The sequence below is a fragment of the Psammomys obesus genome, unplaced genomic scaffold (assembly GCF_907164565.1).
Source record: "Psammomys obesus unplaced genomic scaffold, mPsaObe1.curated_primary_1811, whole genome shotgun sequence".
In the NCBI taxonomy this organism is placed as follows: Eukaryota; Metazoa; Chordata; class Mammalia; order Rodentia; family Muridae; genus Psammomys; species Psammomys obesus.
The window spans coordinates 49,456,972-49,478,778 of record NW_026585644.1 but is presented as its reverse complement, the minus strand read 5'-3'; the positions used below and the strand labels follow the sequence as shown (position 1 = coordinate 49,478,778).

Sequence of the window (21,807 nt, the reverse complement as noted above, 5' to 3'; positions counted from 1 at the left end):
TCTTTCTTTCTTTCTTTCTTTCTTTCTTTCTTTCTTTCTTTCTTTCTTTCGAGGCACGGTTTCTTTGTGTAGCCTTGGCTGTCCTGGACTTGCTCTGTGGACCAGGCTGGACTTGAACTCAAAGACATCCCCATGCCTGGGATTAAAGTGTGCTGGGATTAAAGGTGTGTACCACCATGCCCTGCTCAAGAGAGCATATTTGAACAAATATTTATTCAGTAAATACTTAGAGATCAGCTGTTAGATTCTGGGCTCTTGGGTACTGAAGGAGAGCAAATGTATTCCTTTTCTCCCTGAATTTGCTGAATGGAGGGGATCAGGCAGAAAATAAAATGCTTTGTGGATTTTGTTTGTTTGTTTTTTGAGACAGGATTTCTCTGTATAGCATTGGCGGTTCTGGACTTGCTTTGTAGACCAGGCCTGCCTGGAACTCACAGTGATCTGCCTGCATCTGCCTCCTCAAGTGCCAGAATGCTATGTGCTTTTAGCATCCTTTGTATATTACTGCGTACAGGATAGAAGGGGAAAAACAGGATACAAAACCCCATTTTAGATAAAAGAATGGTTAGATCTAAGGGGCAAGAAGTAGCCAGATGTTTGCTGTGAATAGGAATAATGTATTTCAGGTAGAGTGAACTTGGTGTGGGAAAGATGGTGACTAGAAACAGGCAGGGAGATTAAGGCGTAAATGTAGTAGAAGTGGAATGTGTCATTCCTAAAGAGCATCTTAGTTTGAGCCAGTTGGAAGCACAAGGTGGAAAGTCATTGAACATTTTCAGGGCATTTTAGGTGTAGGAACAAGAGCGGAAGAGCTTATGCTTATGGTCAGATGAGAAGTCCCTGCAGTAGTCTAGGTAAGAGATGGAAACTACTGGGGTTTGTGTCCCTAAGTACCTGGAGCGTAATCTCCAAATTCATATGTTTGGAGGTAGAGCCTTTGCAAGGTAATGCAGATTAGATGAGCCATGTGATGCCTTCTGTTTCCGGATAATGCAGAAAGAAGACCTTTTTACCAGTTTCTGGAATTATGCAAAAGAATTTTGTTTTTATTAATTACCTCCCAAAGTCTCATCCTCTGCTATAGCAATGGAAGACAGAAAGAGACTAGGGGCTCGCTGGAGCTACTAATGAAGTAAGATATATTTCGGAGGAAGAATACATATGGTTAACTAATGGACTGGATTTTGGAGATGGAGGAAAAGAGATTCTCATTTTTGGCTTTACAGGTAACACTGGTGGACAGTGGACTCTTTATTTTGAGTGTGAAAATGTGTCTACATATGTCAAAATTTAGCATATTTGAACATTTTAAGCATGGGCAGGGTATTTTGTGTTATAGCTCAGGGAAGCTGTTAAAAGTCTTCAAAATTTTAGCAAGTGGATGGATATTGAGACTGGAAAGAGGAGTAGGAACAGGATTTAGGGAGAAATGATTATCAAGAATCCCAATATAGATGTGTCAAATTTGGGAAACTATGAGACCTCCAGAGGCAGTTTATTGTATAAATTTGAATCATTAAAAAGAAAAAAGATTTATTTATTTAATGTATGAGTGCTCTATCTGCATGTACACCTGCGTGCCAGAAGGGAGTATCAGATCACATTATAGGTGGTTGGGAGGCACCATGTGGTTACCGGGAATTGAACTCAGAACCTCTGGAAGAGAACCTGTGCTTTTAACCTCTGAGCCAATTCTCCAGCCCATAAATCTGAATCTAAGTCTGGGACAGAGGAATTAGGATTTTTTTTTTTAACTTTTATTAGTTACACTTTATTCACTTTGTATCCCCCCCATAAACCCCTCCCTCCCCCCTTCATAATCCTACCTTCCTTCCCCCTTCTTCACGCAGTCCACTGATAGGGGAGGTCCCTCTCTCCTTCCTTCTGATCTTAGTCTATGAAATCTCCTCAGGAGTGGCTGCATTGTCATCTTCTGTGGCCTGGTAAGGCTGCTCCCCCCTCGGGGAGGTGATCAAAGAGCAGGCCAATCAATTCATGTCAGAGGCAGTCTCTCTTCCCATTACTATGGAACCCACTTGGACACTAAACTGCCATGGGCTACATCTGGGCAGGGGTTCTAGGTTATCTCCATGCATGGTACTTGGTTGGAGTATGAGTCTCTGGAAAGACCCCTGTGTTCAGATTTTCTGGTTTTGTTGCTCTCCTTGTGGAGTTCCTGTCCTCTCCAGATCTTACTATTTCCCACTTCTTTCATAAGATTCCATGCACTCTGCCCAACAGTTGGCCATGAGTCTCAGCATCTGCTTTGATAGTCTGCAGGACAGAGCCTTTCAGAGGCCCTCTGTGGCAGGTTCCTAACTTGTTTCCTGTTTTCTTCTTCTTCTGATGTCCATCCTCTTTGCCTTTCAGGATGGGGATTGAGCATTTTAGTCAGAGATCCAGCCATACCACTCCTAGGCATATATCCAAAAGAGGCTCAAGTACACAATAAGGACATTTGCTCAACCGTGTTTGTAGCAGCTTTATTTGTAATAGCCAGAAGCTGGAAACAGCCCAGATGCCCCTCAACTGAAGAATGGATGCAGAAACTGTGGTACATCTATACAATGGAGTATTACTCAGCAATGAAAAATAAGGAAATCATGAAATTTGCAGGTAAATGGTGGGAACTGGAAAGGATCATCCTGAGTAAGGATCATCCTGTCCCAGAAACAGAAAGACATACACAGTATATACTCACTCATATAGACATGTAATATAGGATAAACCTACTAAAATCTGTACATCTAAAGAAACTAATCAAGAGGGAGGACTCTGGCTAAAATGCTCAATCCCCATCCCGAAAGGAATTAGGATTTTTACTAAGTACAAGATTGTGCTATAGGCTGCACTGATTAATGATGTTTGGGATGGATGCCAACAGAAATGTACAACTCCAGAAAGTGCTTCTCTGAGACTCTCACAGAGTGGTCTTAGTTGTGTATGTGCACTGTGATGCTCAGGTGACAGAACTGCCTAATGATGTGTTTCTCAGAATGTGTCCCTGTTTTGTGACACATTATCTGCACTTCAGACATGTCAGTCACTGAGATTTTGGTTACCCCATCAAGTTTTATAGACATGGGGAGGAGTGGAGGTGGAGAAGCAGGTAAAGTGCAATATACAAGTTCCTGAGAAGATACTTGACATAGGTAGTTGCATGCAAATGATAACTTCTTGTTTCTGTATATACGCTTTCTAAAGTAGATCTATATGAAATTGGCTTGTATCCATACATATTTTCCTTTCTCATCTTTCTTTTGACATATATTTTTTCTCTTTGTAAGTAGATACTTGTGTCTTATCCAGTTTTCTGTGGTACATTGACTCTGGAGTATTTACCAAAGAGGTGATCTAAAGTGTGTGTTCTAGGGAAACCTTTGAAGGCCCAAGGTTAATCTAAATGTTAACTATGATGTTTAATCTTGGTTGCCAGCTTCACAGACCTGGGAAGAGGGGAGCTTTCTCTCAGCCGAGTAATTAATTGCCTTCATTTAATTGCCCAATGGGCACGTGTGTGGAACATTTTCTTGATTGGTAATTGATGTTGGAGAGCCAGCCCACTGAGGGCAATGCCATCCTTAAGCAGCCAGGCTTGGCTGGAATAAGAGTGGTAGCTGAATGAAAGCCTGGGAGTAAGCCAGTAAGCAGTGTTTCTCTATGGGTTCAACCTTGGCTTCCCTTGATGGACTGACTCCACCCTGTAAAAGGAAATAAATCCTTTCTATATCAAATTGGTTTTGATCATGGTGTTTATCACAGCATTAGACAATGAGCTCGGACATGGACTGGCCAAGGATTTATCTTTCCTATTTTAAATACCTTCCTGTTAAGGCTGAAGTAGAGCAATAGTATATAATAATCTGTGTTTTGAATTAAGGTGTAGTAGTTTTCCCTTTCAAGACCTCAGCTGCACTCCCCTCCCCCACAGAGGTCTGAAATGTTTAACAGTACTGAAAACTACATATACCCTTGTTTCTTTCTATGTATACATATCTGTGGTATTATTTTATTTCTATATTTGTTTTATATATTATATTTATTATAGATAGCTTAATGTATATATTAGATACATTAAGAGATTAGCAACCACTAACAAGACAGAATAGCAATATTATAATAAAATTGTCAGCATTGCTGTTCATGTTCTTGACATCAAGCACTGTGAGACAGTGACAGTTGAGGTTACTGCTAAATCACTGGCATGCAGGAATCAGTGTGTACAGAATGACTGCTGGGCAGAGGGATCATTTGTACTAGATAATTCATGGTGGAACAGGATAGAGATTTTATTCTGCTGCTTTAGAATAGTGTACAATTGGAAACGTAGTAATAGTTTATTCTGGAGTTTTCTGCTTACTGTTTATGGTCTTGAGTTGATTGATATAACAAACTGTATAAAGCCAGATCTTGGTGGAGGTGGTCTGATGCTACTGTGTGCTGTAGACTGGGATATAGAAGGGTTGTGAGCTGAGCCTGGGAAGGTTGCCTAAGGGGAAGTTAGCAGCTTTAGATCCCTCCCCCCAACTGTTTTCTTTTTGAGGCAGGGTTTCCTGTAGCACAAGCTGGTCTTGACCTCTGTCTTTGTCTGACCTTGCCTCTTCTTCCCAGCACCTTTAGATTTTTATGCAGGGATCAGGTTTCCCAGGAAGAGACTTCCCATTCTCTTTCCTGGAGGACAAGGATCTAAGTGGTGGCTATTTTGTTTGTTTCTCAATACAGGGTTTCTCTATGTAACAGTCCTGGCTGTCCTGGAACTCACTTTGTAGACCAGGCTGGCTTCCAACTTGAAGAACTGAAGGCACGCACCACTACTCCCGGCTTGTTTGTTTTGAGACAGGGTCTGTTTTATGCCAGGGTGGCTTTGAACTCTCTGTAGCTGAGAAAAACCTTAAGCTCCCTATCCTTCTGCCTCCACCTCCCAAGTGCTGCCCTGCCACTTCTGGTTTCTAAGGTTCTAGGGATTGAACCCAGGATTCCATGCACACCAGGCAAATACTCTCCTAGCTGACCTATATCTCCAGCCCTCACTGGTGACTCTGGGTTTTAACAATCAGTTTGAACGCTTTCTCTGTATACAGTTGCATTTGTTGTCTTCTGCTGACTCTGTCCTGGGAAATAAACTTTTAGGCTCTTTGTGGGTTAGTTGCCTGGTAATATGCAGGCTAGGGCACCTAGAAAGATTCTTTGTTACAGTGTACCCAGCCCCAGATCCCTCACCCTTGCCCCTAAAGATTTCAGCAATCATTTCTGTTATCCATCTACCTTTCTTTCCTATTCATTTTGTTCATCCATCTGTCCTTCTCTCCTTTCCTTTTTAAAAAATTAAAATCAAAATTTAAGGAGATTGAAGAACAAATTGATTTGGTTCTCAAATGTCCCAAGGACTCCTTGGGATTTTAATTTTTTATGTAATAACATCTATTACTCTTTTTGCATTTGAGTTTTCAGTCATGCCTAGTGACACGTGCATTTTCTCATCCTCGTCAACATTCTGAAGATGTCTCTTTGCTTTTTGAAGAACTTGGAAAGATATGTTTTGTGTAGTTTAAATCTTAGAGCACGGTTTTGCTCCTGAGGAAGGCGTGGGAGTTAAATAACTTGCTTTCTTTCAGAGGAGCAGCTGTTTGTCTCACTACCATTTACAGAGTGAATGCAAAATCTTCCCTGACCTGGTTTGAATTGGCACCAACTTCCACCTGCCTGCCTGTCTGCCTGTCTGCCTGCCTGTCTGTCTGTCTATCCATCCATTCATCCACCCATTCCTATCTATCTGTTTGTCTGTCTGTCTGTCTGTCTGTCTGTCTGTCTATCTATAGATAGGATCTTACTATGTAGCTCTTGGCTGGCCTAGGACTCTTAGAGATCCTCCTGCCTCTGCCTCCCCAGTACAAGGATTAAAGGTGTGCCACATTCCTGTTCAGCCCTCTTTTTACATTTTATTTTTATTATGGTAAAGTGTCTATAAGAAGTCATTTTTGCCTCTTGTGATCAATAGCTAGAACTACTTTTTTGAGGAAGCCTGACCCCCCCCTCCCCCATAGGCATTCCTTGGTTATAATTCATTAGGGAGATTGTCTATCCTGTCTACTGCTAGGAGATTGTTTTCTACTGTTCTTCTGTTATATAAATGGTCTGCCTCATAATTCTGTACTCACTGTACAGAGCTGCTGGAAAGCACGCTCTTCTTTGTTTCAACCTCTTTGGTATTTCTGTGAGGTGTTAACACCTCTTATAAGTAGTGTTAGAACCAGAGGCTTACAATATGCAACTAGTCCAGGAACTTGTTTAAAAGATTCTAAACATGCCATCTAATGCAGTATTAATGGTTTGACAAACATTCTTTGGGTAATAAATGCTTACCAGTTTAGATAAATTTATTTACTTATGTGATGCCTCTTGTCATTTGTCTTAATTCTATTTATTTATTTATTTATTGTTTTTTAGTGCAGGGCCTTTGAATATGGTAAGTATTTGTGATGGCATTGTGGTTAATCATTTATACTGCAGGAAGATGTTTGTTTTGTTTTAGGAATAAGCTTGCAGCTGACTCAGTTGATTGGCATTTGTTTGACTCCTAATTTTGTGAAGACACTTCAATGTTATGAGAAGATAGAGAAGAGAAAAAATTCTTATATTTAAGAAATAGCTTAATAGATAACTTTATAATTTGACTGGCAATGTCACCATAAAACAACACATGCAGAATACTTAAACCTTTAATTCTAAAATAAACCTGTAGGGTCTTGTGTTTTTCAAGAGATGATCCCACATTCATAAGCTATTTGAGACCATTGGAACGCTGCTGGGTCTTCTTCTGATCAGCAGGCTACATCCTGTCAGGAGCCAGTGTTTGGGCTTGTGAATAAGTCTTCTGTTTTTCTCCCTTCTATAGCATTTTCTAACAGCAAAGCTTTTGGAGTGTTAATTTTGAATGGAGAATCATTTTGTAACCAGACGAAATGATAAAACTATTCATGTTATGCTGACTTTGTGTTCCATTTCTTCCAGATGTCTTCATTGCCAAGAAGAGCAAAAATACAGGCCAAGAATGTGGAATCCAAAGATGAATTTTCTTTCTTCTCTGAGTTGTAAGCATATTAGTGTAATATGTTGTTGGGGGAATGATGGATATTTTAAGAGTAATGTAGTCTGTCACTTAGACACTTAAGTCATTTGAATTGAAGAAGCATGTGTTCTTCATCCACACAACAACTATTTGTTGTACTCATGCTGTGATCCAGGAAAAAGAAAGCAGATAACTAACATATTACTTAATGTTTACTCTGGACAGGGTAAAAGAAGGCAAACTGTTGTTTACATTGCTTTAGAGTAGCTCTTATTCACACGACATTGACACTGTCAATAGAGTGAATCAGATGGGCTGGAGGGTTGTGCTGCCACTCCTCTTGGTGTGAGTCTGATTCTTGGTGGAAAAGCAACGTAGCTGCACCTGATCCCATCTATTCAGGGCAGAGGTCTGTTCTTTGAAAGGAAAAGGGGGTCAATAAAATAGTTGAAGGGTCTTGGTGCTGGCTTTTTGTGCAGTTTAGGGTGTTTTAAAAGCTCTTTCTCAGTGCTTTCATTGGTTTGAATAACTTAGTACATTTTAAATGGATTTAATTGGCATTTAGGAACTTAAGTGCTTTTTACTGTTAAGATTGAAAGGCTCATGCTGACGATGGTATGACATGACCCAGTAAGTTACTTAAGGTAATGATTGATTTTTCTGTGTCATGCCGGTGTGTGTGCATGCTCGTCAGGTGCGGGGAGGAGCGTGGAGAGACTTGTGATTTGTGTGTGTGGTATGGAGCGGGCACTCCTACGAGGCTCTCCAGTCACCTGTTCAATTCTTAGGAGTAATTGTTCACAGCCTGTGTCCATATCACTCCATTTTATATCACATATTTCCAGTTATTTAAGAAGCATATGTCTCTTTCTCCCTTTGTCATCTAGTTTCATTTTTCCTGGAAGTTCTCCTGTCATTTCCTTCTAGGTCGTCTGGCTCTGAAGAAGATGACAAAGAAGATAGCATTTGGGAACCTCAGAAGAAAGTGCCCAGAAACCGTAAGCAGCCTGCTTCCAAGGAATCCAGACGAAAGCCGGGGCCGCGGGGGAAGAAGAACACCCCACAGATAGATGATGTGTCGAAAGACATGGCTGTTAAGGTGGAGCTGGTAGGTGGTGTTAGACGTGAGAAGACCTCGTTTTTTCTGCCTCAAGGAGGGCCTGTTTCTTACACAGAGCAGGACAGATCTTGCAAATGATACAGACTGCAAAGTGATGGTTTCCCTGGTCATAGTCTCAGGAATACTTAACCACTGAAGCACCTGTTTCTTCAGCTCTTCCACTGTCCTCTCTGAGGAGCTGTGCTAGGTATGGAAGTGGTGGTTTGGTTGGTGATCTCAGCAAATACCCGTGTGTATTATTAGCCAGGCAGCATGCTCAACATTTCAGTCTGAAGATCTTGGTTGATTATTACAACCTTTGTGAGTGCTGCAGCTACCTTCCTGATTTTACAGATAAAGCCAAGGCAAGAGATGTTAAGTGGCTTACTTCTAGAACACAGATAGTGAATGATGGAACTGGGTTTCTTAGTCAGCAGTTCAAAAGCCAATATTCCTCTCAGGGGTACTTTTATATCAGCCATGCTTGCAAGAGTGATGTATGTATACTGAGTGCTGGTTTAATAATTGATACTTACATCACAAGCACTTGAAACTCTTACTGGCAGCACTTTTCTTCTTGGAGGCCGAAGTAGGGCATTAAATAAAACTTGCTTGATGAGCATGGGCTGAGAACAGGAATTAGACAAGCCTGTTTGGGTTTATTGATTGACTCCTGTGGTCTGTCCCTGGTCACCTCAGGGACACATGCAGGGTGTAATTGTGTGGCATTAAGTTAGTCTGAAGCACCATCTCACAGCAGGTTCTCTTGTCATGGGGACTGAAACACTCAGAATCTAGTTGTTGATTTTTCTTTGCCCTATTATAGATAGAAGAAGGCTGGTCATATTTGGTCTTTTATAGATTATTTTTGTTTCTTGGATGGCTTCCTTTATGATGGGCACTTCTTTTAGTTATGCCAATTCATTTGATTAGGTTGTGAGTTGTAGACCCAGCCATTTTATCTTCCTATCTCCGCTTGGATCCATTATATTTGAGTGCAGGTGCAGGCTCAGTGGCTGCCTACTGTGCATTTCAAGTATACATGTGGTGGTTGGCATTGGGGTAGAAGGTACTTATTATGGTTCTCAGTCCTCACTGTCAGTTGTTGTGGAAAAATCCCCGATAGAAGTTTAATTTTCACTGAAACATTCTTGGGAGCTGAGTTTGTGCTGTGTTGCTTGAGTGATGGACAAGCTGGCCTGTGACTTTAAGCTCCTTAAGGGTAGCTCTTTGCGTTATTGCCACCATCCCCAGTGCTGAGATGACTGTCAGGTAAAGTGACATTGGTAGGAAGCAGTGGAGCTGTGCATTGCTTCTTAGATACCTGTGTAGGCTGCTGGGCAGCCTCCTCTCAAAGCTAGCTCTGGTGCTGTCCATTTGTTATTCTAGCACTTGGGAATCCAAGGCAGGAGAATTGCTGTGAGTATAAAGTTAGTCTGAATTCCGTAATGAGTTTTAGGTGGCCAGGGATTTAGTGTGAAACCTTATTTCAGAAAAAACAGAAGTAAACTTCCTGCCTTTGGCTGCTCCTGCTCTGTTTCTACTCCTGGTCTTCTGTCTGAGCAGATGGTAGTGTAGTCTTCTGAATTTCACAGTATGTGGATGCTGTTCTTCTCCCTCTAAATGGTTGGCTTTGATCTTATTATATTGGTTTATTTATCAGTTTCTGAATTTACTTAAACAAATCTATCTATCTATCTATCTATCTATCTATCTATCTATCTATCTGCCTATTTTAAAGTCAGGTCTCATGTAGCCCAGGCTGGCTATATAACTGAGGATGACATTGAACTTCCAATCCCCTTTGGGTTGGGTTTTTCCCAACTCAGCATAGTTCCCTTGATGTCCATTTAAGTTGTTGTGTGTATTGAATATGTACATTTTTTTTAACTTCTGAGCAATATACCAGTTGGTTTCTAGTCTTGTAATTCTCATGCTTTCTCTTTGTGAATTATAGAATAGCCCGGTGCCTATTGTTGATGCCAATTTGGAAGAGAAAAATCACGAATTGCATATGACAAAGACTCTGAAAACTGCAGCAAAAAAACAAAAAAACACAGTGCAGAGGGCCAAAAAAAAGTTGAAAGTTGATGAGGAAAGCAGCCATGCTAGCCCCATGGAGGGTGGAAATAGCAACATGGAGACGTCCTCAACAAGCACTGCAGGGGAAGGTGTGCACAAGAAGGAAGAAGGTGAAGACGACTTCACGTTTGGTCAGCCACCTTTAAAGAGGATCAGGACAGAAGCATGTCCTCAGGGGAAGCCTGTCAAGATTCCTGACAGCATTACAGAGGAGGTGGAAATGAACTGGGACATAGTGCAGGTAAGTGCAGCCTTGTGTCACTTGTGTGCTGTGAGTCCTGGACTGGCACCACACTGTGGTCACTAAGGGAAGTGCTGGCAGTTTTGACCTCTCTTTTCAGTTTGCCAGTGATTTCTGGAATCAAGCTGTGGCCACTGTTTGTAATCTGGCATCAGCAGCAGCTCTTTCACTGATGTGACCTGTGCCCTTGCCAAGGGAGGTCGTTGCCCTGGTGTGTTCCCGCATATCACGGTGCAGGGAAATATTAAAAAATCATAATATTTCACACCAACAGAGGAAGCCCTTAAAGGTTCACTCTACATTTTTGTTTTGTGTTTGGATTGCATTTCTCTATAAAAGCAGTATACATGATTAAGTTCCTGGCTATTAAGCACGAAGTATATTAGGAACATGGACCCAGCAATGTTTCAAAGACAATTTCTTTAAGAATCCTAACTTGAGGATTTCTCCTTGGTTTCCTTTCCTTTCCCACTGCCCCCATTCCCACCTTTTTAGCTCCTTTTGAGAATGGCTCATGAGCAGTGAGCCTTAACCTTGTGTGCTCCAAAACATTCTGGGGCCATTTCAGGCTAGATGTTACTGTTATTTTTATACAATAAAACTCAATTTCTCTCTTAACCTGGCTTTCACCTAAATAATTTGAGACTTTTTAATATTTGTTTAATAATAAGCTTCATAACAAAACAACTGAACAGCTATTACTCTTTTTAACCACCTAAGCTAATTTGGCTTCCTCTTAGCATACATCCCAGGGATACTTCTACTTTGTAGCTTTCCCTGCTGAGCTCTCCTGGTGGCTCCTGGACATCTCCTTGTGGTTATCCCCTTCTTCCTCCTCCAACTCCTCCTCCCCTCTCTGGCAGGAAGTCCAGCCCTATTTTCTCCTCTACTCCAGGATTGGCTGTAAGCTGCTTTATTGGGGGGACAATTGGAGAGCAGTGTTTACACAACATTGAGACAGGAGATTCTCAGAATAAGGGTTGCAACCAGATATGGGGGGTGGGTACAGAAATCAGCATTTGAATTATACAGTGACCTTATGCCTACAGGTGATCTTTCTCCTTATTGTTCTAAGGACATTCTGAAAGGAATTCTTTCCTCTGTTATACATTGCTGCTGTAGAGCTCAGGGCTTCTGGAGATTCTAAGACTGGGACTTTGTGATACCTTTGTTCTTCAGAGGGACAGGTTTTGGGCCTGTTGTTTTTTCTGTTATATACAGAGTGTCACTAGTAGTTTTTAAGTCATTGTGTTTCTTCTCTTTGGCAAGCTAAGGAATTTAGAATGTTGTCTTTCAGCTTTCTGTTTTTACTGAAATATACCATGCAGAGAGTCATTAAGAAACAGTGTAAATAGCTTTCCAAGTCTTCCTTTGCTTCACTCATTTAGCTCTACAAGGTGATGCTTTCACAGAATAGGTAGATCATAGGCCACCTGCACTAAGTTTACCCTTAAGACCCTCTATCAACTTCATCCTTGGTCCAGAGCTACAGGGTCAGTGGACATGTCGCTGTCCTATCCTTGCCCATTATTAGTGCTGCTAAGCTTATTTCTTTTACAAAGGTATGTCCACCTCTGGTAGTTGACAGTGTACAGGAGGAAGAGAGGAGGGATTCCAAGACCTTGAAGCCCTCTGAGCTTTAGACATGTTAATAAGTCATTCTTAGTGAAGAGCTGCCTTCTCTAGGCAATTTGCTTCCTGTCCTGTCTCCCACCCTTTGCCATGGGAGAAGAGATTAATATAGCCTCACTGTACTATTTTTCTCCAGATTACAGGGATGAGAACTGTAATGAGCTTGTAAGTCAGCAGAGCTGTCAGGAGTAAAATTAAGAAATACTTTTAGTGACAGTGACTAGGTAACGCCCGTAAGGCAGTAGGAGCTTGTAAGACAGCAAGGCTGTCAGGGTGAGATTAAGAAACACTCTTAGTGACAGTAACTAAGTAAGCTCCCTTAAGGCATTAGATAGTGAAATTAGGTAATGGCAGTTGATTAGCAGCTGACGCATGTGAAAGAGTGATAAGCTGAGCAATGCCCTGGAATAAAGTATAAAAATCGCAGACTGAAGCCACGAGCTTGCGACATGCCAAACTTTTAAGTAAGGAGGCTATAGGATTGCCAAGAACCAGCCAATTCCCAAATGGCTGTTGATCAATTCCAGACCACCTTAACAAACTGGCCCTGGAAGGGGGCATCCAAGAAACCATGGCTTCCTACACGTTTGAGGCCTGTGGAGCAGAGAAATTCCAGGGCCCAGAAGACACCGAAACACCTGAGGCAATGCATCCGAGCCCATACCTGATATCAGGTTGTGTTCCCCATGAAATGTGTGATGTGCTATGCGATTCTTAGATATTTGTGTGATTTGTATGATTAAAGCAGCTGAAAGAATCAGACTAACTTTGTAACCTATGTTTCCTTTAATTGCCTTATAACTTATATTTGCAAGTTTTAGGCCCATGTCAATTAAAGCCTCTTAGTGCTTCTCCAGAGAGCCGAGGAATGTAAAAGTTCCTGACATTAGCCATCTGTGAGGGCAGAGATAAGGAAGAGAGCAAGCAGAGATCTCTACTAAATGGAGAGAAAATCACCGGCTGGTGCCGGTGAGATGGGCTTTGTTTGAAAACTGGGCCAAATGGCCCCAATCCTTCTCCTGACCTTTGATCCAAAGCCTGTAACCCCCACTCCTCAGAACAGACATGGGATGAGTTAATCACTCTCCCATCTTTAACTGTGGATGGCAGGAAATTCCAAACTGACTTGAAGATCAGATATTTACGACAGGGCTGACTAGACCTAAGGGTGACCAGAACTAACTAATTATTTTAAAAGTTAAACACCTCATCCAATCCTAAATCACCAAGAAGGCAACCCCAGGAGATTCCCACCTTGTGTCTTTTAAAAACCTAAGGTCTTTGTCTCCCGGTGCCACTCCTAGCTGACCAGCAGGGGTGACCCCATTGCGTAATGGTCAAGAGGAACCTCTTGCGTTTTTGCATCGATGGATGATTAGTTTCCTGAGTTCTCTTCATACCTTCTTGTATTTAGGCTCTCGCTGGGCCTAATACAGCATCTAAAATCATTCTGGTATTGGCTTTTATCAATATCCTGCCATCCCTTAGTGACTTCTTGGTTAAAGTCCTCTGGCATAATTAAGCGCTCCTGTCAAGAACTTACTTTTAAAAAATGATTTCACATTTGTTTAGTGTGTGTGTGTGTGTGTGTGTGTGTGTAGGGGTGGGTAGGTTTCTATGAGCAATGTGTGAGTAGGCTACCCAAAATGTCCTTGAGGGTCGAGATCAGGTGTCTTTAAGGTAGGATGGCAAGAGACAACTATAAGAAACATTCTTGTTTTCATAGTAGGTGTTATTATTTATTAAAAAGCATGAGTCTGATGTCAACCGATATTCTCTGAAAGAAGTTTATTAGGAGGGTGGGGGGAGCAGTACATGGGGAAAGAGAGAGAAAAGGGAAGGGGCACCCGAGAGAGAGAGAGAGAGAGAGAGAGAGAGAGAGAGAGAGAGGAGAGTAAGAGAGTGTAAGAGAGAGAGAGAGTACGAAAGCGACCACGTGTTGGGGTTAGCCCTTTAAGGGTCAAGGTAAGCACACCTTCCAGGTGTGGCCACCTGGCTGGTGACACATGATGACATCATAAGTTGCTGGGTAACCCAGGAGCAGGTTGTGTTCCAAAATACTAACATTCCTCCCTTTTTCTATAATTAAAAAATGGGAAGCTTGGGCTGCTTTTTATAAGGTAAGTTAAAGTATATAAATTTAGGCTCATTGGAAGTAGATCTTGGTTGTCATGCAAGGGTTTAAGAGAGAGAATTATAGCAACAAAATGGTCAGATTACAAGGTCAAGAGTAAGGGAAGCCTCTGCCCTGGAAAATTTAGGGTAGAGGGTTGTCAATAGAGAGGTTGCCAGCCATGCAAGGCAGCAGGTAGGGGGCTGGGGAACGCTGGGAGAACCTGGAGCTGCTTGTCCTGGTCCTGAAGCACACCATTTCAGCCTTTTGTTAACAACAAGTGAATAACGGGCATAGATTCTCTTCTGGCTACTTCCTGCTGACACTGGGGGCTCTGTAGGGAGGTCAAAATACTAACAGTAGGAGCTAAAGAGAACCTTTCTAAAAGCTACAAATTACTGACAGCTAGCTCAGTGTAGGATTCCATAAGTTGTATCCTTTCTCTAACAGGTATCACTGAAGTTGATTCCAGGCTTTGAGAGAAAGTTTGTTCTGAAATATGTTAACCTGGACTTTAATTATTTTTGTTTTAAATCTGTTTTTGTTTCTTTGAGGCAGGGTTTCACTCTGTAGTCCAGCTTGGCCTGGAACTTAACTAGCTCTGGTCCCAAATTACTTATTGCTGGGATTATCAGTGTGAGCCACCATGAGCAGCAGCTTTAGGGGCTATTACTTGAGTTTGCTGATGAGTTCTTTGTTAGTAAGATCGCATTAGACAAGGCATTTTGTAATGTACATTCCAAGAGCAAGGTAAACTTACTTGCTGAGAATCAGGAGGGGAAAGCATGATGAGAAATGGGTGCCTGACTGCTAGGGTGAGGGGCAGAAGCAAAGTAGCAAGGAAAGATTCATTGCAACCCAGAGGAGCAGCATTCAGTGTTCATTCCACTGTCAGTTGGAAACATGTTCACTCATTTTAAGGCCTTGAAATATTTCATGGCCTTTGCCTACTTGGAAGATATGGATATACTTAGTCCCCTCTCTACATTCAAAGCAGTTTTCCCTCCTGTTAATAGGAAGTGATTTTATTTTTAATTGAAAAAAATTAAATGTAATGCATTCTGATTACGTGCCCTCCCCAACTCCTCCCAGATTTTCGCAATTCACCCAGCTCCACACCCTTCCTTTCTCTTTAAAAAACAGAAACAAACAAAAAGATCCTAAGAAATACCGCCCACCATCACAAAACCACAAGAAACAGAAACCAGACTATACATACAGAAGACTAGTAAGACAAGAAAAAAATGCTCAGAGCAAAATGGGACAGAAAGTCCACAAAAATAAGACTGTGTTAGTTTTGTGATGGCCAAACTGCTCATCTTGAGCATGGTGACTGCCTTGAAATGTGGATAATATACCAATTGAGACTCCATTGGAGAAAACAAATTTTTCCTTTGCTATCTATCAGTTGTAGATAGCTTCTTGGTTTTGGGTGGAGCCCTTGTCTTCTCCTGAAGGAATCTCAACTCTCTGTCTGTGTTTGTTGAGCAACCTGTTGTTGGCAGCTTTGTTAAAGGCAAGCATATTTCAAGTAGAGAAATTGCCTGGGAATTTACATGCTTATAACCTAGTAAGCCCTTCCCTAACTGACTCTCCAGACAGTTCTTATTATGTGGACTTTCTTTTTTGTGCTTTTAAATATCAGCTCACACACACACGAAAGCTTTGTGGGACAGAAAATAAATTTTCTTTAAAACTGTGCTGCTCCTTCTAGTTGTAGCTGAGACTAGTGCAGGTGTTGGAAAACATGGTTGAGGAGAGCCAGTAATACAAGGCAGAGAGAGAATCAGCTGCATGTTCAAGAGGTTGGGGCGTCTTGAATATTTGCATAAAGATCAGGCTGACAGAAATGTCTTCAGTGTGCATACCTGCTTCCATAAAACATATGTCCAAGGTTTGGAGGCAAACCCTTGTCAGAAGGGAATGGTTGCTATAAACTAATTGCATACAATCATTAATTCTTACTAACAGAACACTTTGGCAGTGTCATTTGTCACTCAGTTGAGTGCTGTTTCCCATGGCCCCGCTCAACACTGTGCCTTGGTCTTCTGTCCTTCTGTTGAGGTGTATATCTTAACCCTGGAAACTCCACTGGCTTTTCAGTGCTGTCTCCATCTTATGTTAGTGGGCAAGCTCCATTGCCTATGCTTAGCTAGAGTTTAGACTTTACCTACGAGCATAATTTGTGTCTATTTCCTGACCAGGGACTGAGGACTGCTCTCTTGCGTTGAAGTAATGCACCCACTTGCACCTGTTCCCAAACTGTGAATGTATGGCTGCCATGGGAAACTTGTCTTTGTTAAGGCCCCTTTTGTCCCATGCAGTATGTCAGTAAAAACTGAAAAGGGGACCAGCACAGTTAGGTGTTAGCAGAATTAAACTGTGTAAAGTTGTGATGCCTATGATATAGTTTCTGTATTTTGAGGATGAGCCTGGACAGGTGCAGTTGCTCTGTGGATCTTAGTAAGGCTTCCTAAATTAGGGAGACTTTTTCCTTTGTGTCTCTGAGCTGGCTACCACACTGCTATTCTGCATTAGTTATAGATGCAGTACTTCTTGGTAGATGTGGCCTGTTTTCTCTGGGAGAGATTGACTAGATTAAAAAGTGTTTTTTATTATTATAACCTAGAATTTGGTTGAATTTGTAGAGGTTAGGATTAAGGTTAGGATAAGGGTTATGCTAGGGTAAGAGTTACTGTTAGGGTTAGATTTAGGGTTAGGGTTAGGGTTGTGTTAGGGTGTGTCAGCCCACTTTGATATATTCAGAAGTGTAACCAAGCAACAACTTCCAGGCTGTAAACAACAGAATCCCCCTCTGATCTCCACTTCCCTCTACTATAACCTCTTTTCTGACTTCAGGCAGTGTATAATAGTTGTCCCCACTGCTGTCTTTACGTGAGCATTTTGCGTGACTTAGTGACATAATCAGCTCTTTAGTTCAGGTGGTGAATAGTCAGAATCAGCAACTTCAGAAGGAGCTGTTCAAGTTGCTGGCTTGGGAATGATTCTGAATAGAAAATTCTCTCTTATTCATTAGTGAGTCATTGAATTTGGTGGTAACTCTTTTAGAATGCAGATGTTGCTGAGTAATTAAAACTGTAGTGGATTGGCTGATGCCAGGATGTTGTCTTTCTCACTGAAGATTGGGGAGTTTTCCTCAACCCTCAAGCTCAGAAGAGGTCTCTGGACACTTGGGGAGAGGGCATCTTCCCTGATGTTTGCGACAGACAGCTAGAGGGCAGTGTTAAGGCACTCTGTCCCACTTGCTCTAGTACTCTGGACAGGGGACAATTTAAGTCCTTTGTACTTTTGCCTGATAAATCTTTTGCCTTGCATACAAATTCAATTTTTGAAGAGGTAATATGGCTAGTGAGACTTGTGGCAATTTACTCTTGGGCTCAAGTTTTTGTGTGTATAAAATAAGAATAATGTTAGTCTCTATCTCATATAATTCAAGCATTAATGGTGAACACAATAAGCCTTTTACAGATGTTGGCATAAAGCAGCAGTCACAAAGTAAAAGTTAGCCTTAACGTAGTTATGGTGTTGCTCCCTGTGGTCCCTTTCTCTCTTCACTTCTTTCTGACTTTTCCTTAACTACTCCGTATCTGGTTTATGTAAGTAAACAAGTAAATACATTAATAAATAATTAATGTGAATAGGTTAAAAGTAAAGACTACAGTTCCCCGCTCTGCCTTTCTACTTCTTCAGGCTTGTGCTCTGCTTTTGTTGTTGTTGTTTGCCTTGTTTTTCTATGCCACAGGATGGTCAGGCCTTACTAGAGTTCCTGGGTCAGTGTATTTTAGATGGGACCCAATAGTCTGCATTTTCCTTGGGGCTGTAGATGGTGCTGTTGCTCTGAGGACCACTGACTGAACTGTGGCTGTAGTCCACAGAGCTCATGGATTCTCACAGTGTAGCAGGTTCAAGGTACATCAGCAGCTGCACCGCAGAAGTGGGAGGTCAGGTTTTGACTGGCTTCTTTCCCATCTAGCTTTTGGAGAGAGGGCTGGTTTTTACTTTTCTGTGATGCTGAGAATTATACCCAGGGTATAATTATACCCTTATGTATACTAGGCAAGCGTGTTACTGCTGAGCTGTTCCTTAGTCCTGGAACATACATACATACACACACACACACACACACCACACACACACACACACACACACCACACACACACACACACACACCACACACAATCACTGCATTAGCATGGCCTAAGATGATTTTTGAGTTACGGTCTAAGAAAATCATGCTCAGCATTGAAGATTGGCAAGCAGCTCATGGCTAAAGGATGTAGTGAGTTTCAGAGAATAAATGAGAAAACCCAGATTACCAAGGAAACATGGTTAGACTGAGTAAGTGTGCTTAGGCTTTTAGAAAAAGACAGAGAAAGGAAAAGTTATGCTTTTTAGAACTTAAAAAAATGCTTAACAGTGAAGATCTGTAAGTCAGTATATCAGGGTTTTGAGAGGAGTAAGGAAATAATTATTCTTCTATCTCTCCATGTTTTCAGGTAAAACAGCTTTTTCTGGGGATGGGGGTGGGGTGTGATGGGGCATATTCCTTCCAGATAATTGATAACGCCAGCTGAATTAACTTCTCCTGGAAGAAACAATAGTATGCAATGGTCTACTCTTTGGAGCAGATCAGAATATCATACCTCCCAGGGCCAGAGATATTTTGTTCTTTTAGCCAGGAGGCCTAAAAAAGGAAAGTTGTGATTACCAGGTAAATGGGTGGAGGGTCCAAGGGCAGCCACGGCGGACAAGTCTGCCCTCAGTGGCTTCCAACACTATTAATTCCTGTTTAGTCGTCTAACAGGGTTTGAATTCCAGGTACTGTGGGACATCAGGGATGGTTTCCGCCAATTAAACGACATGTTCTAACATACATTTTGAAAAGATATTCACAGTGCTCTTCTTAGAAATAGGAATAGGTGAGTCTGCAGAGCCTGCAGGGGAACAGTTAAAGGCTGTCTCAGTGATGTGGGTAGAAGAAATGAAGACAATAGAGAAATAGTTTGTGGTTGGCATTGACTGGTTCTTACAATGAATCAGGCTGAAGAATTGGAAGCGGCTGCTTTTCTAGTTTGAGTTACTGTTACATGAGGAAACGTGGAGGGTGAGTAAGTTTGGGAGGAAGCTCACTTTACAAGTTCAGAGTTGCAATACCCATTAGTTTCCTTCGAAATTATCTTAAATTATTGTTCATAGGTCTAGTGGTAATGTAAAGAAGAGCCAAGCCTGGAAATGTGAATTTGCTGTCCTCCCCAGAGATTTGATATTCATTCATTAGAATGACTGCTAAGCTTTAGGATCAGTAGTTAAGATGCCTAGAAAGTGAGTTATCTTTCTAGTCTCTGGAGTTCAGTCATTTACTGCATCTGTTGTTTTGAAAACAATTCTATCATGTGTTTTGGATTGATTTTGTTACTCAGGTGATGATGATCATTTTGCATAGGATCTTACTTCATAGCCTAGGCTGGTCTTAGATTTGTGGGAGTCCTGTGTCAGCCTTTGAAATTTTGGGATTACAGGCCTTTGTATTTTGAATCACTGTTTATCTTTATTTGCAGGTTTTGTCTGAGAGAACTAATATTGAACCTTGGGTTTGTGCCAACATCATATGCCTCTTTCATGATGACAACACAATTCCCTTCCTTGTGCGCTATCGGAAAGAGCTCATTAATAACCTTGATGCTGATTCCTTGAGAGAAATTCGCCAAACCCTAGATGAGCTACGGTAAAAAACCCGAGGGAGGGATGGATGTCATAGGCTCTGAGCTCATGAGGGGAAGCAAGGAAACAAGTGAGCAACTGTTTGGACAGTTCTGGTGCTTTGTTTTTTTAAATTGTTGTCATCTGAGTACTGTCCTCTTCTGCAGATAAAGGCAGGTCTGTTTACTTTGTTAGTACATGGAGTCCTCTACTACCTGCTTACCTTGGCATGTGTCTATAGGACTTGACCATCATTTGTTTTTCACATTGAAATGATTAGATATAATGGCAGAATCAAGACTGCCAACAGGAAACTAAAAATGTTGGTGTATGTCTTCAACAGCTTGCATAACTCTTACCACTCCACAGTCCCCAAATGGAGAGTTTTTGCCAGGATAGACGGCCTTTATCCTATGATAAAGTGACTTAATATTGCAACTTCATTATAGTTAAAACCAGCAGAAACTCTGTTTTGAATGTTATGAATTTTATTTTTCTTCCTGGCTAGCAGGATGTTGTAGTGACCCTTATGATGCTGCTCCAGTCAGCTGTGTGGTCACGAAGGAAAATAACTCTCTCCTGTACTGCTGGTGACTTTTAGGAACAGATAGTGTCTTGATTTCTTCTCCTGATGCTGTGATAAATGCTCCAACAAAAGCAACGTAAGGGGGAAAGGGCTTATTTTGTTCCCAGTTGCACGTTAGAGCCCATCATTGTAGGGAAATCAGGGCAACAGAGACTTGAAGTAGAGAGCCTTGGATTAATGTGTACATGCTGGTACTCACCTCTGTCTGCCACCTTTACCAATATCATTGCTAGGCACATTTTGTAAATAAGAACAGGTAGTGAAATAAGATGGCAAGCATGACATGTACAGCAGGATTGCACTTCACAGGGAAAAAGAATTCCTGATAATTAGAGGAAGTGCTATGACTTCCCTTCCTTGTACTTGACCCATCTACATTGATTCCTAGAATCATCTCTTCTCCATGGAACCCAAGTTCCTTGCCATTGGAGAATAGTATTTAGAAGCCAGTTAAATCTGCTAAGTGTGCTCATCCAGAGCAGCCTTGCTCCAGTAACAATGAGCACACCTAGTAGACAAATGCTTTCTGGGTGGCATTCTTATGATTTCAGTGCTTAGGAGGGAGAGTGAAAAATGAGGTGGGATATTTTGTAGAAAGTAAAAAAAAAAAAAAAAAAAAGTGCCCAGAGAATAAGAGGGACAAGTCAGAAGTACATAACAATTAGCGTGAAAGAAATACTTCTGGCCAAACCAGTGATAATATGAGCATTAAAATATGTCACAACAGTAGGTTATAACCACTAAATAAAAATAAGAAACCATAAGTCTATGGTGATATGAATGAATCAATGAATACATTGAAGCTTGGTGAAGAATAAGGTAGTCTCAAAGTATCCCTCCACAAATCACGTATTAGTTACAAAGGGAAAAGGAGAATGCTTGTATCTGAAATCATAGGTGTCTTCTTCCTCAAGTGGTAACATTCCGTGAATGATAGGCTGCACTGAAACCATTTGCCCCTCAGTGACATATAGTAAAAAGAGCAGTGTAACTTGTGTGATATCTCTGCCAGGAGGCCCCAGAATTTAGCTGTAAGGAAACATCACAGGAGCCCAGACTCAAAAGACATTACAAAGTAACTGGTAGGACATATTTCAAAGTATGGAGACTTTGAAATCCAGGAGAGCCTGGAGCATTGATTCAGCTCCACGAGACCACATCTGACCGCTACCCATATTCTGCAGAGAATCCACAGAGGCCATCACCAGTGCTGTTGCTGACACCTAAAAAGGGCCTCGGGTCTACGAAGGAGAGGACAGTGATA

The 21,807-nt window shown here is 41.5% G+C and overlaps 1 protein-coding gene across 2 annotated transcripts in view; it reads left to right on the top strand.

The window, feature by feature from the left end:
* Nucleotides 1–21,807, top strand: part of Srbd1 (S1 RNA binding domain 1) — a 167,431-nt gene that overhangs the window by 1,309 nt on the left and 144,315 nt on the right. For both annotated transcript variants that reach the window (XM_055619222.1, XM_055619215.1), the window contains exons 2-5: nt 7,012–7,091; nt 7,997–8,177; nt 10,126–10,491; nt 19,816–19,982. In XM_055619222.1, coding sequence (XP_055475197.1) covers nt 7,012–7,091; nt 7,997–8,177; nt 10,126–10,491; nt 19,816–19,982 — 794 coding nt within the window. The remainder of the gene's footprint in view (nt 1–7,011; nt 7,092–7,996; nt 8,178–10,125; nt 10,492–19,815; nt 19,983–21,807) is intronic.